Source organism: Apaloderma vittatum, unplaced genomic scaffold (genome assembly GCF_000703405.1).
Source record: "Apaloderma vittatum isolate BGI_N311 unplaced genomic scaffold, ASM70340v1 scaffold2806, whole genome shotgun sequence".
NCBI classification, from domain to species: domain Eukaryota; kingdom Metazoa; phylum Chordata; class Aves; order Trogoniformes; family Trogonidae; genus Apaloderma; species Apaloderma vittatum.
Window position 1 is genome coordinate 15,368 of NW_009721035.1, and position 15,846 is coordinate 31,213.

A 15,846-nucleotide genomic window follows, 5' to 3' on the forward strand; every position below is an offset into this window, starting at 1 on the left:
CCTGGTGAGCAATACCACTAGTGAGAAACACAAAAGAAAAATATAAAAACATACCCACCTGGCTACCGAATACATAAACAGAAAATCATTGTCAGGTGATCCAGGACTCTTACTATAATCTGTGTACTTCTTCTGTGTTGTACTTTTTATATCTTTCATTACGGATTCCATTTCTTTACTGAGATTGGTTTCAGACTATGAGCAAAGACAGAACATTAGTTAATTTTACCTGAAGAAATGCAATAGCTGATTGCAAAGTATAGCACTTTCATATTTATAAGAATGCATTTGCACATTATGAAAAAATGCGCATTAAGAGCCAATATTCTGTCTCACAGAAGTGTTGTAATATTCTGAAAGTCATTGTGATTTGTTCTGAATATGAAAACATCACTGTTTTATCCATTTGTTAAGAACAAGAATCTCACTGCTTGCATTATTTTAAAGTATATTTTCATTGCACGTATAAAAAAAATAACACAGAGTATCTCCATCAAGACTGGAAGGCTAAAAAAATTTAATAGAATTAATTCTATCATTCCAAAAGATCTCATGAAGCTTTGCAATACATGAGCATCTGCAAACTGCTTTTTCTTTAAAACTAAAAATCCATACCTTAAAATGCTCTTAATAGACATTCTTTAAATAGCTTCCAGTTACACAGATATCGGTGTTTTTACATTGTCAAGAAATGATAAATGAATTTTTCTATCACATGGCTCAATTCTATGTGAATTACTATGGAGAGAAGTGAAAATGTACTCCATAAAAAATTATATTAATCACATTTTGTCATAGCTTTCTAATTGTTTGGTTTTACTAGGTAATGCAATAACTGATGGAAATATTTAAAATGTCTTGAGGGAAAAAAAAAGTATGCTGTCTTCCATATCTGAAGAAAATTAAGCTTCCCAGATTGTCAGGTTCCCTAGAGGTCACAAATGCAACATAATGTAAAAACCAAAAGGTAAAGGCAAATTAACGAGGATCTTTCTGCCTTACACTGATGCTTACTGGGAAAGTTCCCAGCTGTTCTTGAAGATCTTCCACCTCTTGTACAAGATCTTGCATACACTTGTTACTATGACTCTGCCAAAGGCTTCTTTCCACGTTGTTTCCAGGATAACAAGGAAGAACACTGTTAGCAAACTGCCTACAGAGGGGACAGGTAAATTCTCCTTTGTCCACTGAAAAACCCTGGAGAACCTGGTCATTCTAAAAGAAAATAAAGAAGATGTAGCTGAAATTTGCAAAATATTATATTTTTTTTTAGTTTGATATTTCAGGTGTATAGCCAAAGAACTTAGTCTAAAATCAAAAACTGTAAAGGAAGAATAACTGGAATAGTTCCTCACTTTAGTGAAAAAGGTCTTAACTACTAGAGACTCTTACAGTCCTCCAGCTCAACTAATTTTCCTAATTTTTAAGTACTCTTTCTTGTCAAGAGTATCTCCATGACAAACTAGAAGTACTTCAATGGCGTATTTTGAATATTTCATGTGTTGTCTCTTTCTAGCAATTTCCATAAAGTTTGAGACTCCCTTGATAAGGTCTTTTAATTCATCAAAAGGCAATTTCATTTTCAGTCATGAGAAATATTTGAAGATATTTTGCTGAGTACAGGCTGATAAAACCTAGCCAAGCAGCCATGGGAGGGCAGCATGACACCCCCCGATTACTTCTTCATTATCATGAAGAATCAAAAAACGGACACAGAAGTATGTGTTTGGGAAGTAAGGACATCTCCAGAGTATTCCTGTTACTGACGACCCTGCTTCACCTTTGGGAGTTGCCTCAACAGTTTCCCACTCCTGGGAGAAGAGAACTGCCAAGCTAATAAAGACTGTAATTTAAACTTCAGGCAATCAGTCCAGAATGCTGAGGCTTTTATATACCTTTCTAACTGTTGATCTCTGACTGTATTATGTAAAAATACATGTTTTATCCAGATGAATGCAAGTCAATATAAAGTATTTCAATCCTAAGTATGCTAGGAAAAAGTCAAAATTATTATGCATTCATCTAAGTAGTAGCAATACATGCTAGGTTCAAAAGTTCATTTAAATAATCAAGAAATCTTCATAGTACAATGAGATGGAATACCAGGTTATTAAGTTATAATCCACCAGAAAAGGGACTTTAGGATGCAAAAGACCACTTTTCCGAAATTCTGTAAAATGACACACCATGAAAGTCCAGATTTTACTTAATTTTCTTGATGACACAGTTACCCCTGAAAGCATCTTTACAGTCACATCAAAAAGAACAATTCATCAGGGGATTCAACAAAGGTGCCACAACTTCCAGTTTTTCTAAAGGTAAGTTTCACAGTATGACCAATGCTGATACTACAAATACAAAGCATTGCTCAGTCTTTCTCAAAATGAAAGCAAATCAACAAAACTTAATACACGCACACTAAAAAAGAATGCCATATAAAGTAATCTTGAATTAAAAAGCAGTTTTATACGCAACAAGAAGTCCTCTTTTAGACTTTATTGTATTATACTAAGTAAAACAGAAAGAAATGATTGCTCAAAATCTGATGACTTCTACCACTGCTGAGCTTGTGATAACATCCTGCGGTGCCGTTAAGATCTGCAGCTGGGCTGCAAGAGATTGAGGAGGGTGAACGCAACCAGCAGCACCAATGGAACACTACTCCACTTACTCAGACCATGTCAAAATAAATTGCTGTCTTTTCTAGCCAACAGTTTCTAAGACTTGACTAACCAACTGTATTTCAAAACCATCCTAACAGTATTCTTCAAGAAAAAAAAAAGCATAACTCACAAGAGTTAAAACTATTTTAACTCATTTCTCTAAACTGCGTGTATATACATAACACATAGCACACATGACTTCAGATAAAGCCCCCTATCTTTTTATAATCGAATCTTCATATTAACTATTAACCAAAAGCACAAATTCAGAGTTGGAAAACTTCCCTCACATTTTTTCTTCAGTTTCTCTGTAATTTCCAACACACTTTAAACATCAAAATAGGAATCTATGAAACCGAAATGAAAAAAGTGTAAGAAATGCTTTACCAGAAAAAAAACACAAACCCACACCAAAAAATGGTGATTTAAATTTTTAATAGGGTTAGTCTTGTTTCTGATATATAAGAATAACTGTAAACAAAGTAATTTTGTTAATAATGTCAAAATGTAATATGAGATTTATCTACAGTTCTTGAAACATAAAAACATCTTCTCCCTTTCATGTAAACCAAATCTTTCTTTCACTGAATCAAACAGTATGAAGCCAATTGATTTCACTAAGAACAGTTCAGATCCAAATAAAAAAATATGATCTTTGCTTTTACTTACCCGTAAAGATTCCATGTAAGACTTGTGACAATCTATGTGTAAAGTGTGGCCACAGGTTTGCACATAAACACCTCCTTCCCAGCCTATCGACACTGCTTGCAGGCAGGAACTCTAAAAGAGAGCAAAAACAGTAATAAAAAAATATGAAGTTATCAAGGTATTTAACACAACTTACTTGATGATTTAAAAAATAAATAGATTTTTATTTGCATGCTATATAAATAGAAGACGTGCTGTGGAAATAAAGAACAATTTTATAAAATATTTACCTATGCTAACTTAAACGGCTGCCATTACGTCGTTCTTTCCAACGTAGCCAGACACTTAAGTTAAGCTTCTGCAGTTTTTGCCAGTTAAGATAATGAGTTCTTTAAAGAACATCTTCATGAAGATGGCTCTAACTCTACCATCTGTTCCAGTAGTACAAGTTATCCCATGCACAAGGGAAATATACTGCTCCAATACATTTAATTCAGCTTTGTGTGTAATCAAAATAACAAGATCACAGTTATATAATTAAACCTCAATCTGTTAGTAAAATTCAGTGTAAATACTTAGGGTCTTCAATGAGTTGTTGTAGAATATTATATATAACACATCATAAAGGGAAAAGAGAACACATACTTTTTTAGTGAATTGAGTGTTATACTAGGATTGTTTTGAGAAAATTTTTCTTATTCAAAGGCTGCACTTACAGCCCACACGTCAAAACTAAAGTTACCTCACTCATACTTCTCAGAAAATATCAAACTGAAACAACAAATAACCACTGGCAAACCTATGATAAGGAATCCTAGAAAACTCTCTAGCAGAATACCTAGCTATAGTCAGTCTAATTATTAAATTTCCATTTCTCAAAAAATAACTTCATACACAGATTGAAACGTACATTCTGGTTATATGTTTAAAAAAATTTGATTAAGGCTATTAGAATTGAAAAACTAATTTTAGTGTAAACTAAATTTTAGTGTAAAATGGTCTTAATGTATGATGCAAAACTAGGGTACTATAAGCAACCAACTCTCATAGTTGCATTTTCTAAGAATGTCCTAGCATCTCATTTTTTTGCTGGATACGAGATGGAAATCAAAAGAAAATTACAAATTCCCGCTACAAGACATGTTCCTATTTATCTTGCCTCAACTTGATATTCATAATATGCTATGACCCCCTCAGGCCACAGAACAAAAAAAACTTCCTTTTTCTCCTGGTGGTTCCTGTATGATTTAGGAGACTACACTGGTAGTAAGAGTGTGTGATTTACCTGGATAAGCTCCCACAGCACAAATGTTTCATTCAGAAATAGCTTTATTTATTGCATGTATTTAACATAGGAGCAGTTTCAACAGGAAACAAACAAACAAACAAGCCCAGAGTGTTTTAGAAAGACTTTATTACCCTTGAGTTGAGAAATAAAGGCAATTCCAAAGCAAGCCATAGGCTTGGGTTGGAGCACACCTCTATCGAGTTACTGGTTCTGAAAATAGCCCTGTCAATCTAGTACGTGAAGTTTTATCTCCTAATCCTTCGTCATACCTCTCCATATTAAAAATAATCACTTTTAGTGATTCTTCCTTTACTCGGCAAGCACTCTACTCCCTAACTGACAGCAAGCATCAAATTTCAGCTAAGAAAGCGCAAAAGGAATCTCTACGGAAAGAATTGGCCTATTTTGTCCAAGCTGTACATAGCATGCAGCTTTTCAATCTTCTAATAGAATAAGCTAGATGTTTTGTAACTAGAAGTTATTCACTTGCCTCACGACATCTGCTGTTAGAGGAAGGACACTTAGTGGGAAGGACACAGTTGATAAACAAAAAGACTTCTTATTGCTTAGCTCAGCTGAACATGACACTCAAGTCACTAACAAACATTTCCATTTCCATGCCAAAACAAATTTAAGGATTAGTTCTTTCAGATAGAGAAATTTTTTTAGCACAGTAGTGACCTGGAAATTTGAAAGCAAAAATAGCTAATTCAGCTGATGTTTCAATCATGATGTTTCAATCATGCCCATTTTTTCTGCCCAATTTTTGCCCAATTTTTAAACTTGTATCGAAACAATTATGAAATTTACTCTAAATTAATCCACATAAGCAAACTTTATTGTGGTTGACAAATTTCAGTTACCTGTGGATGACAGATTTTGAGAAAGCTGTCAATTGTGTTGGAGTAAAAATTGCCCTTTTTCCTCTTTAAAGCCAGATCTTAAGTTTCTAAAGGCTGATTATTTAGTTAGATCTATCTAAGAGCTGCCAGGTACCTGGGACTAGTCTATAGGGTCATAGTTTACATTCTCCTCTCCCTCCGAATGACTTCTCAGTACAACTATATATTATCTTACATAGCGGTTCTATACACTAACAAGGAAAGTCACAGGCAGCATTTCCACTGAAGTCTACTACTGGACATGTCCTGTTAAGCAACAGGAATTGGCTCTCAAAATCAAATATGAAAAGCTGTAATGTGGCTTTGTTAAGCAAGGCAAAAACTCTGCCTGCAATAGCTAACAGAACTGCAGAACAGACAATGACATACTATTTAATGTAAAACTGAACTTCAGTAATGTCGTGTAGAACTGAAGATTCAGCAGAAGAGGGTGGGGTCTTCTGTTGGTCCCTCCTTCCCATCCACTCAGTCTCCCTTTCTCTGTAGTGGCTCAGAAAACCGTTACAGGTTCAAACAACTCTTTCCACTTACTCTCTGCTGCAAAAAAATACTTTTAACTGATTAAGAGCAATTATTTCATCAGGTTCTCTGAATGGCTGCAAGAAAACTGGTCTTTGAAAGTAATAACTAAGATAGCAAAACCACATCTCCCTTGTGAAATATCTTCTAAATAATATCTGCATGGCTATTTGATGACTATTTAGACTGTAGATATACCAGACATCTATGCCAAACATATAACTAGGGGAAAGGCAGACACTATTTAAAAATAAGGACCCTATAAAATGTAAACACTTCATAACTTTTGCAAAAGTGTTCACTAAATGTAGAAATGAAACTAGGAGGATTCTAAGTTGTAATTTCACATTTTTTACACAAGTCTTTTGTAAGTGATAGTATTGTTCATGTGAAATACTTACATCTTTAAAGAATCGCTGTAAAGTTGTAAGCCTCACATCATGCAGTGCTGCACAGGTATCCCAAGGGTATATTTGCTCCTCTTCAGTAGTTGGTAGTTTCTTTGGCTCGCTGCTATTGCGGCATTGTCCCAACACTGAACGAAGAAAAACAGTGATAAAGAATGCAATGGATAATAATACGCTAAACAAATTTAAAAAATAATCAAGAAATTCTGGTTTGTAACTACAATGTGCCTTGTTGATGTCAAACAGCAAAAAAAAAAAAATTAAAGAAATTATAAATACTAAAAGTTGTGCTTTTGCACTTGTACATAAAATACATGTACATACACAAATACATACACACACGTTTAGATGCACCAATGGCTTTTTCATTTTCTTTTTCTTTCCATACTTATTTTCTTGCAGATCTGTTACATACTGCTGGGTTTGCAAAAGCTAACAGGAACTAGGAGGAAATGAAACTGTTCGCTCTCTTCCCAAACGTTGATGATTTTTGTCTTAGACCTACGCATGTGCCTTATGGAGGACCATCCACAAAAATCCAGAAGACTGTCTTTCCAGGCTCCACAAGACACAGAGGACACACACTAAGTGCTGCAGAAACACAGCTTGGCCAACAAGTCACACGTTCATACCTGAGGATGCTTGTAATAGTACAACCAGCCCCGTAGGTCTGTCTTCAGTAGAAGGACCACTCTGTCCACAAATAACACAATCATATATTGCCTCAGAAACATGCTGTTCTGATGTAGCCACCTCCATGGCAATGTCAGCGTCTGGTGATTCTAAAAAAACGATGAGAAAACTGATATTAACCAGAGGGAAAGAAATCCAATTCCACGTGCACTGAGGAAGTGACAAAAAACCTGTGAAATAATTTCTCTAGTTTATCTACAACTAGAACATGTGCAATGAATACAAATCTCTACCTAAAACCAGATTTGCTTGTAATTGACAACAATTAAAAGGAAAAAGTTAATTTTAAGATGGTTAGACAGGGCAAATGAAACACACAACTAAAAATAAGGGGGTTTTAATATGAAACTTGGACAACCTTTACAAGCTATTAAGAAAGTAATCACAGAATCACAGAATTGTTGAGGCTGGAAAAGACCTCTGAGATCATAAAGTCTATGCAGCAGATGTTTAGTTTAACATTTACTGTATATAAGATCTATCAGAGATCTGGTTTTTTAACTGTCCACATTATTATTTCGTAGGTACACAGACAGAAATGTTCAGGACTGAGGACTTCAACGTATTGAAGCAATTGTACTTGATGTAGCTTGGTTCACATGATGGTGGTGCTGGTTTTAGTGCAGGGGCATAACAAAAATAGAAGCAATTTTATATTATGTTACAATCAAAGGTAAAAATTCCTTATTGGTTTGAAAAAAAAACATCTTAGGACTCAACGATCCTCTCCCGACTTCACAGGAATAGGTACAGTCAGCTTCTTAACTGAGAATATAAAGGTGATTTGTTTCTTTCCCAGAAGGTCATTTTTCCAAAGGAAAACACTTCCTTCTTACCCTCAGCCATGTCCTTTATCTCCTTGACCCAGTAGGCCAAGGTGCTGGATAGAGAACCCAAAAACCTTAAGTGCAGCAACAGTCCTCATGCAGAACTGCTTTTAGGAGAGCTGCTCTCTCCTTCAAGTCCTCTCCAAGTTCAGCACAGGAGGCCTTTTGCTATCAGGAGAGGAGTGCTGGATGCCAGGCAGCATCCTTCTGTGCTTTGAAAAGCTTCATGCAATGCTCTCACGCACAGGGCAGAATCAAAAAGACACTGTTTTTAGTAACTGCTGATTTTCCAGCCAGTGACTGAGGGTCACATGAAAATGAACTCGGATCTTCACTGACACGCCGCTAATATTGTGCACACGTCTATCACCATCTAGTGGCAGTCAGACGTACAATGGAAGAAAAAGCAGAGAACATCAACTACCAATGTTTTTTACTTAAGTCCAAACATCCAGAAAAACTAGTAGGAACTGCAGCACAGAAGGAAGTAAACACTAAAGCTATTTTTTATCTTTTATGCACACTCATGTAGACTTGTGTATCAAAAGCACATGACACAAGAATGACTCGGAAGTTCCAGCATTATGTTTTTCTAAAATATGGTCAATACAACATAAAATACACACGCACTGTATTTTTAAACAAGTGTAGAAAGAATATATAGTGTGTCAATCTGATTTTGAACAACTTGATGGAAGTCTTCAAAATCAGTCAAGACTTAATTTACAAAATACCGTTCATTGATCATGAATTGTCTATTTTAAACCTGAAGAACAAAAATACAGATCTTAGTATTTAAAAGGTGTTTCAAACAAATTCAGTATGTTCAGTCTAAACTTCTAATGCCTATGTGCAACAAGCACATAAAAATCAGGCTAATTTCATTTTAGAAGTCAATAATCAAATTGAAGTAGATCTAGTGCTAGGCTACTTTGACAAACAGCAAAATGTCAAGGGAAATAAATTTCAAGCATCAAGGAAGGCTTCTTAGTAAAATAATTTCCCCCAGACCTAGTGAAAGAAAGCAAAGTCAACTTACAAAAAATCCATGGGAAAGAGAAATTGACAAGAATCGAAAATCGCGAATAATTAAGGAAACTTAAAAAGAACCTCAAATAAGAAAAAATCAAAACAAAATAAACCAATTCTTTTTGAATGGACTACAATAAACCTTGATTACTGGCTTAAACTAAATGCTAGCTTCTTTGGAAGATGAGACTCGAGCTGTGGTTTGTTCGAAAGGGTACACTTTGGCAGTGTAATTCCTGCTGTGAAAAGGTATCAGTGGCAGTCTGGAAAAAAGCAAGCAAGCTAAGCATAGCTATGATCTCAGCCTTGTCCTTCTTGCATTCCTGAGTTTTGCCTCTGCGGAGCTCCTGGGGAAGCCACAGCCCCTGCCTCACCAGCTACACAATCCAACCACGTTGACAACGACAGGGCAAACACGCTTCAAGTCAAAACACTGTTGAAAATGAGATGGACTCTTTCCTGCAAACCACCTTCTAAAATATGCCGTTAACATATTGATCCTTGTGAATATAAAGTAATTGGCGTGTCTCCAATCAACTGCACTTTTAGTTTTATATTTCCTGTTTCTCATAGGGAAAAATAAAACTAAACTGCATTTACTGAAATAGCACTTATATGGAAGCTTAAAAAGCTCAGAAACTTTTTTTCTCAATTTCATATAAACAAAACTACAGAAATACTTTGCATTTTCTACTGCAACTTGTGAAGCATTTATTTAAAATTACTGTAGTTGCAATGCTATTTTATTAATTTGATTTTGAATATAAAAATTCTTGCCAACTTTTAAAGCACAAGCTAACATTTCCTAGCTCCAATGATGCAACTATAAAAAGACAGCCTAATAAATATGATTTATTTTATTAAACATCCCTTTTTATTGATGAAAAGCCTATAAAGGCTTTAACTATAAAGTTAAACATTGATTGCAATCTAACATAAAATTCCTTCTGCAATCTAACATAAAATTCTGGCTAAAACTCCCATCCAAACCACCACCATGAACTATCACATGAACAAAGCCACATAATTTGCAACTCAAATGTGAAGAATAACCTAAATCTCTTCATTTTGCTTCCACCAGTGCCCAATCTCTCCAACAATTTTTGCTACCACAAGGAAGAATTTCCATGAAAAACAGCACTTATGTGTTATGTCCCAGGAAAACGTTGCCTTACAGAGTGCCAGAGGAATCCTTCATCAGCTGTTTGCCAAGATACTGATCTTGAGGCATATTACTCCTCCACCTTTCAAACCGGTTTTGTAGGAGCCTGCAGTTTTGTTTTGTGTGAAAACCTCTGGCACCCAAAACACAGGATCTCGTTACTCCGCTGGAGATTCAGACAGCAGGCAGTGGCCAGGCAGCAGTCAAACGAAACAGCAAGTGTATTTTACATCAAGCAGTCTTTGGAATACAACCAAGGATGCTTACACTTTACAACTCTGACTCTCCAAAAATTTAACCTGACTGATTTCAGAGGCTTGTCCTGATGATCTCAAATGTGCAAGGAGCAAGTGGGTAATACAAGAGAATACCTGTACTACTGGTATCAATTCACCAAGTTTCTCTTGAGGTTTGTCTGATGTTGCAACATACCTACCTCCTTACAATGGGTTCTGAGCTTTTCCTTTGCCTTGTGATTTATTTCAGAAATCTGGATAAATATGAGCCTCATTAAAAACAAAGATGAAAAAATTTAAACTGTGACAGAAATCCAGAGTAGTGCCATCACTATCTTTCCCATGGGTTTTAGAAAAAAATTTTAGCTCTTTGTTTAGTTTTATACCGATAGATGTAAGAGAACCAAATTTACAAAATCCTAGTATTTTCTACCTCCTAGCAAATACTGATCAGCCTGCTAAAATCTAGCACACTTTTTAATCACGAATGCATTGCTGCTTGAATTTTATTTCATTTCTACTCTCCAAAGATTCACTCCCATTCTTTCCCCTACCCAACAATACCCCAGAACTAAAAGGGCTTTGTAAACACAGTAAATATAGTTGATGATCTCTGTTGACTGTTGTCAACATTTTTTCTGCTGTATACATTGTGTGTCAAAGTGGTCCCTTGGCATCAAAGCAACCATTAGTATGCTAATATGCTCTGCCCTGACCCAGCATATATATTCTCAAAGGACTAGTACCTAATTTATTTTTCTATCTGGGTTCAGAAGACTAAGCGTTAGGAAATGTGTGTCACCTTGCATTAAAACTCCGCACTTCTTTTTAACTCTAGCTAAGGAATGTTTGCTTGAAGGACAAAGTGATGTCTTGCCAAGACTCACAGGAAAGAAACACAGAGATTATACCGCATACTTGTGACGAGGCATTAGGAAACAAAAATTCACATCGGGCACTTCAGAGACAGCAGAACTATTGAAGGAATATGAGGTATCATAATATTTATAATTAACCAATTTACAAGTTTTTATTAAGATACATTTGATTGAGTAGGTCAGCAGCTTGCCTGGAATGGATCGTAAAATTTCATGTTTATAAAACTTAGATAAACAAATCTTTATAAATATCACTGTAATTTGTTAAAGGCTACCGTTGATCTGGAACAGAGGGATTTATTTTTGTTTGTATCAAGTCCTTCCTGAAAGGCAGTGAAGTTTCAGAAATCTCTTGCATGGAGTTCCACATCACAACAGATAAACTCACCCTGAGATAAGTGCCCTCAAAACAAAGATGTAAAAATAGCTATTACTAGGAGACTAGAAGGCCTGTGGAGTTGACACTATATGTGACTACGTGACAACATGTTTTTGACTCACTAGACATTCTCCTCAGATATTTCAAGAGCTCTATCTGCTGCTTTTAGAATGATGTTTCCTGGTTTATTTTTCTACTTTTTACATTTGTCCTGCAGTCAAACAGCTAAAGACAGCACAGTGGTTTCTGTTCCATCCTAGTTCATTAACATAACTGTTTCTAAATTTCACTTAATTACTTCCAGGCAAGCTTGAATGGCAATGCAGTTCTGCAGATGTCACAGAATATAAATAGAAAGTAACAGGGGGCACAAATGGAAAGGGCTACATAATCGGAATTTATCCTACAGTGATTATATGCAAGAAGATGCCAACCCTTACTTTCAGAATCTCATATGAATTTATCAATTCCAGTTCAAACAGATAATTTTTGCTGGTAAAATGAGACTCATTTAATATTGAAAAATGAACATATAATTGGGTAACTTGCTTTTAAGCCATAGTTCACTGCAGCATCCCAGCAATCAAAGAAGAGGAATGCCTCAGAGGATTAACAGTAGCTCAGAGCATTTTAATAAATGCTTTGGAAAATATTAAGTTTATTTTTATTAAAAAAATTAAATCTTTAAGCTTTGGCTGTTCTCCATTACTCCTATCATACTCTAGACACATTTATTTTCAGAGTATTTTCAGTCTTCTACGTTGTCAAGAGAAAGCTATTATGAATTTTTGTAAAAGCTATAACCAAAAACACTTGCACCACTTTTACCACTGAATCACATCCACATTTCCTACACAGAGAAGTTTTAAAAGATTATGATGGTAATAAATTGCCCAAATTACACCAACTGAATCAGTGACAAAGCCAGGAAGATGAGGCCTTGTCATCCCTGCATTCTGACAGTGTTATTACTGTTACAATAAACAATCAAAATTAGGAAATAAACCTAGTGCTGAATTTCAACCTCTACTAAAGGTAAGTAGGTAATAGAGTTTGAATGCGTGAGATGGGGACGCACTTTAATTGACTGATTTTAGTATGAAAGGATTTTGTTTTCAAATGTACTATTTCAGCACAACTACAACACAATTCAGGGTAAACGAGTCGATGGGGCGAGGTCAATGCGATGAAGTTCAACAGGACCAAGTGCAGGGTCCTACACTTTGGCCGCAATAACCCCCTGCAGCGCTACCGACTGGGGGAGGAGTGGCTGGAGAGCAGCTCGGCAGAGAGGGACCTGGGAGTGCTGGGTGACAACCAGTGGAACAGGAGCCAGCAGTGTGCCCAGCTGGCCCAGAAGGCCAGTGGCATCCTGGCTTGTGTCGAGAACAGCGTGGCCAGCAGGAGCAGGGATGTAATTCTGCCCCTGTGCTCAACACTGGGGAGGCCTCACCTCGAACCCTGTGTGTGGGTCTGGGTCTCTCACTGCAAGAAGGACCTTGAGGGGCTGGAGCGGGTCCAGAGGAGAGCAACGAGGTTGGGGAAGGGACTGGAGGGAAAGACCTGTGAGGAGAGGCTGAGGGAGCTGGGGGTGTTTAGCCTGGAGAAGAGGAGACTCAGGGGGACCTTATCACTCTCTACAACTGCCTGAAGGGAGGGTGCAGTCAGGTGGGCGTCGGGCTCTTCTCCCAAGGAACTAGTGACAGGACAAGGGGGCACAGCCTGAAACTGCATCAGGGGAGGTTCAGCTTGGATCTCAGGAAGCCCTTCCTCATGGAGAGGGTGCTCAGGCACTGGGATGCCCTGCCCAGGGAAGTGGTGGAGTCACCGTCCCTGGAGGTGTTTAAGGGGAGGCTCGATGTGGCACTTAGTGCCGTGGTCTGGCTGATGTGGTGGTGTTGGGTCATGGGCTGGACTTGATGACCTCAGAGGTCTATTCTAGCCTCAATAATTCTGTGATTCTGTGAATACTCATAGAAGGAAAGACGAGTTTCAGAATTCTTACCATGTGTTGTGGTTTAAAATTAGCAGAACAATGCTTTCTGCTACTTTTTCAGTAATTTGCTGTAACATACAGAAACTGCAGTCACAGCAGAACAAATTACTTCAGTTAAGAAAAAAAAAAAAAAGCAAACTGAAGAAAATACTCCTGGCTAAAAAATAGTCTAAGTTTTTAAATAAATCATACACACTATAATGGAAGTACGTGCTTCCTTTCTGTGAGCTCTTTTAATGTGAGCTAGAACATAAAAGCTAGCTAATACTGGACTATAGTCCAAATTCAGTGAGTTTTCATCACAAACTCAGAAAACAGTATGGCAACCTAGAAGACACTGAAAAAATTTAGTGAAAAAGCAAAACAATTATTCAGTTAACACCACAACTGGAATTCTATTAAATCGTTGCCAAAATATGTCTTCATGTGGAACAATTTCATGAAATGGTAGCCCACGAAATTGATTCTATCTCCTGCTGTACGTGACCCAATATAATTGGCAACAAACACTAGATTTTCACAGAATCATAGAATGGAAGGGACCTCGAAAGATCATCTAGTCCAACCCCGCTGCCAAAGCAGGATCACCTAGAGTAAGTCACAGAGGAACGCATCCAGGAGGGGTCTGAATGTCTCCAAAGGAGACTCCACAACCTCCCTGGGCAGCCTGTGCCAGGGCTCTGTCACCCTCACAGTAAAAAAGTTTTTCCTCATGTTTCTGTGGCACCTCCTATGCTCCAGCTTGCATCTGTTACCCCTTGTCCTGTCATTAGACATCCCTGAGATAAGTCTGGCTCCATCACCCCGACACTCATCCTTTACATATTTATAAACATTAATGAGGTCACCCCTCAGCCTCCTCCTCTCCAAGCTAAAGAGACCCAGCTCCTTCAGCCTTTCCTCACAAGGGAGTCCACTCCCTTAATCACTTCTGTGGCTCTGTGCTGGACTCTCTCCAGCAGTTCCCTGTCTCCCTTGAGCTGAGGGGCCCAGAACTGGACACAATATTGCAGATGTGGCCTCACCAGGGCAGAGCAGAGGGGGAAGAGGACCTCTCTCAACCTTCCAGTCACAGTCCTTCCAATACACCCTACGCTGCCACTGGCCTTCTTGGCCACAAGGGCACATTGCTGGCTCATGGTCATCCTGCTGTCCAGCACGGTCATCCTCATGCTGAGATATCTGAAGTTGTTTCTTGTTTAAATACTAAGAAATAAACAATTTAAGTGTCATATGCTCAAGAACTTTTTAATGCCTAATCATAAGCAACAAGGCCCAGCCCTGTCTGTTACAGAAATTAAAGGTTCTTTTTAATATTTGGCATTAATTTATTAACTAGTATGCTTCATCCGCAAATCATAGCAGTTACCTTAAACACAGCTTATAAAACTCAAGCATGGGAGGGAGTATTTACGTATAGATATGCATATATGTAAATACAACTATGACAGGTACCTATATATAGAAATATGTGGTGGACCTGGCATTGCTAGGTTAATGGTTGGCCTTGATGATCTTTAAGGTCTTTTCCAATCTAAATGATTCTATGTGATTTCATACATAAAAACACCAACTTCTAAGTTGCAGTATCAAGAATTCAAAATTAAGGTGACTGCAGAATCAGAGTTTCCCAGTCACTTTCGATTAGCCATGACTGTAAAAAGACTGAATTTTTAATAAGCAGAACTACATGTTTCTTCTTTCTTACTTCCACAGACCAAAAAGACTCAGCTACCCCTTTAATAAGCATGACAAACTCATTTTATCTGTGAACTTTGTGTTGTATTCCACACTCTCCAAGTGTACCACCACATACAAAAGCATTCATTTGCTAAAGAAATTTCAACAATCGCTGTATCCAAGACCTTCGTAAGTATGAAGGAATATATCTTCTTAAAAACTTATGAACTGAAGGGTATTTGACAATTTCAAAAAACAGACCTTTTCAGTAAGAACAGTTGTCAAAATATTTCTAATGAATGCTTAAACTCCAATGAAAACTACATAGCAGATGGTATTTGATTGAAAGGGGGAAAAAAAAAGAAGAAAAGATTCCTGCTTTTACTTATCTTTCAAAGTGCTAATTTTCAATGAAGCAATCCAGGTGATGAAAATATTTTCCATTTCTCAGTTAAATGCAAGCAAACTGATCAAAATTATGCACTTTTATGCAGCTGAACATGAAATAATTATTCTGAAGAAAAACAAGAACCAATTCT

At 37.1% G+C, this 15,846-nt stretch overlaps 1 protein-coding gene across 1 annotated transcript in view; it reads right to left on the reverse strand.

The window, feature by feature from the left end:
* Positions 1 to 15,846, reverse strand: part of UBR3 (ubiquitin protein ligase E3 component n-recognin 3 (putative)) — a gene marked incomplete at its 3' end in the record, with an annotated part of 75,907 nt that overhangs the window by 13,369 nt on the left and 46,692 nt on the right. Inside the window, exons 25-29 of the mRNA XM_009871203.1 lie at positions 7,060 to 7,209; positions 6,422 to 6,555; positions 3,333 to 3,443; positions 1,003 to 1,215; positions 59 to 195 (exon numbers count right to left, since the gene is read on the reverse strand). Coding sequence (XP_009869505.1) covers positions 59 to 195; positions 1,003 to 1,215; positions 3,333 to 3,443; positions 6,422 to 6,555; positions 7,060 to 7,209 — 745 coding nt within the window. The remainder of the gene's footprint in view (positions 1 to 58; positions 196 to 1,002; positions 1,216 to 3,332; positions 3,444 to 6,421; positions 6,556 to 7,059; positions 7,210 to 15,846) is intronic.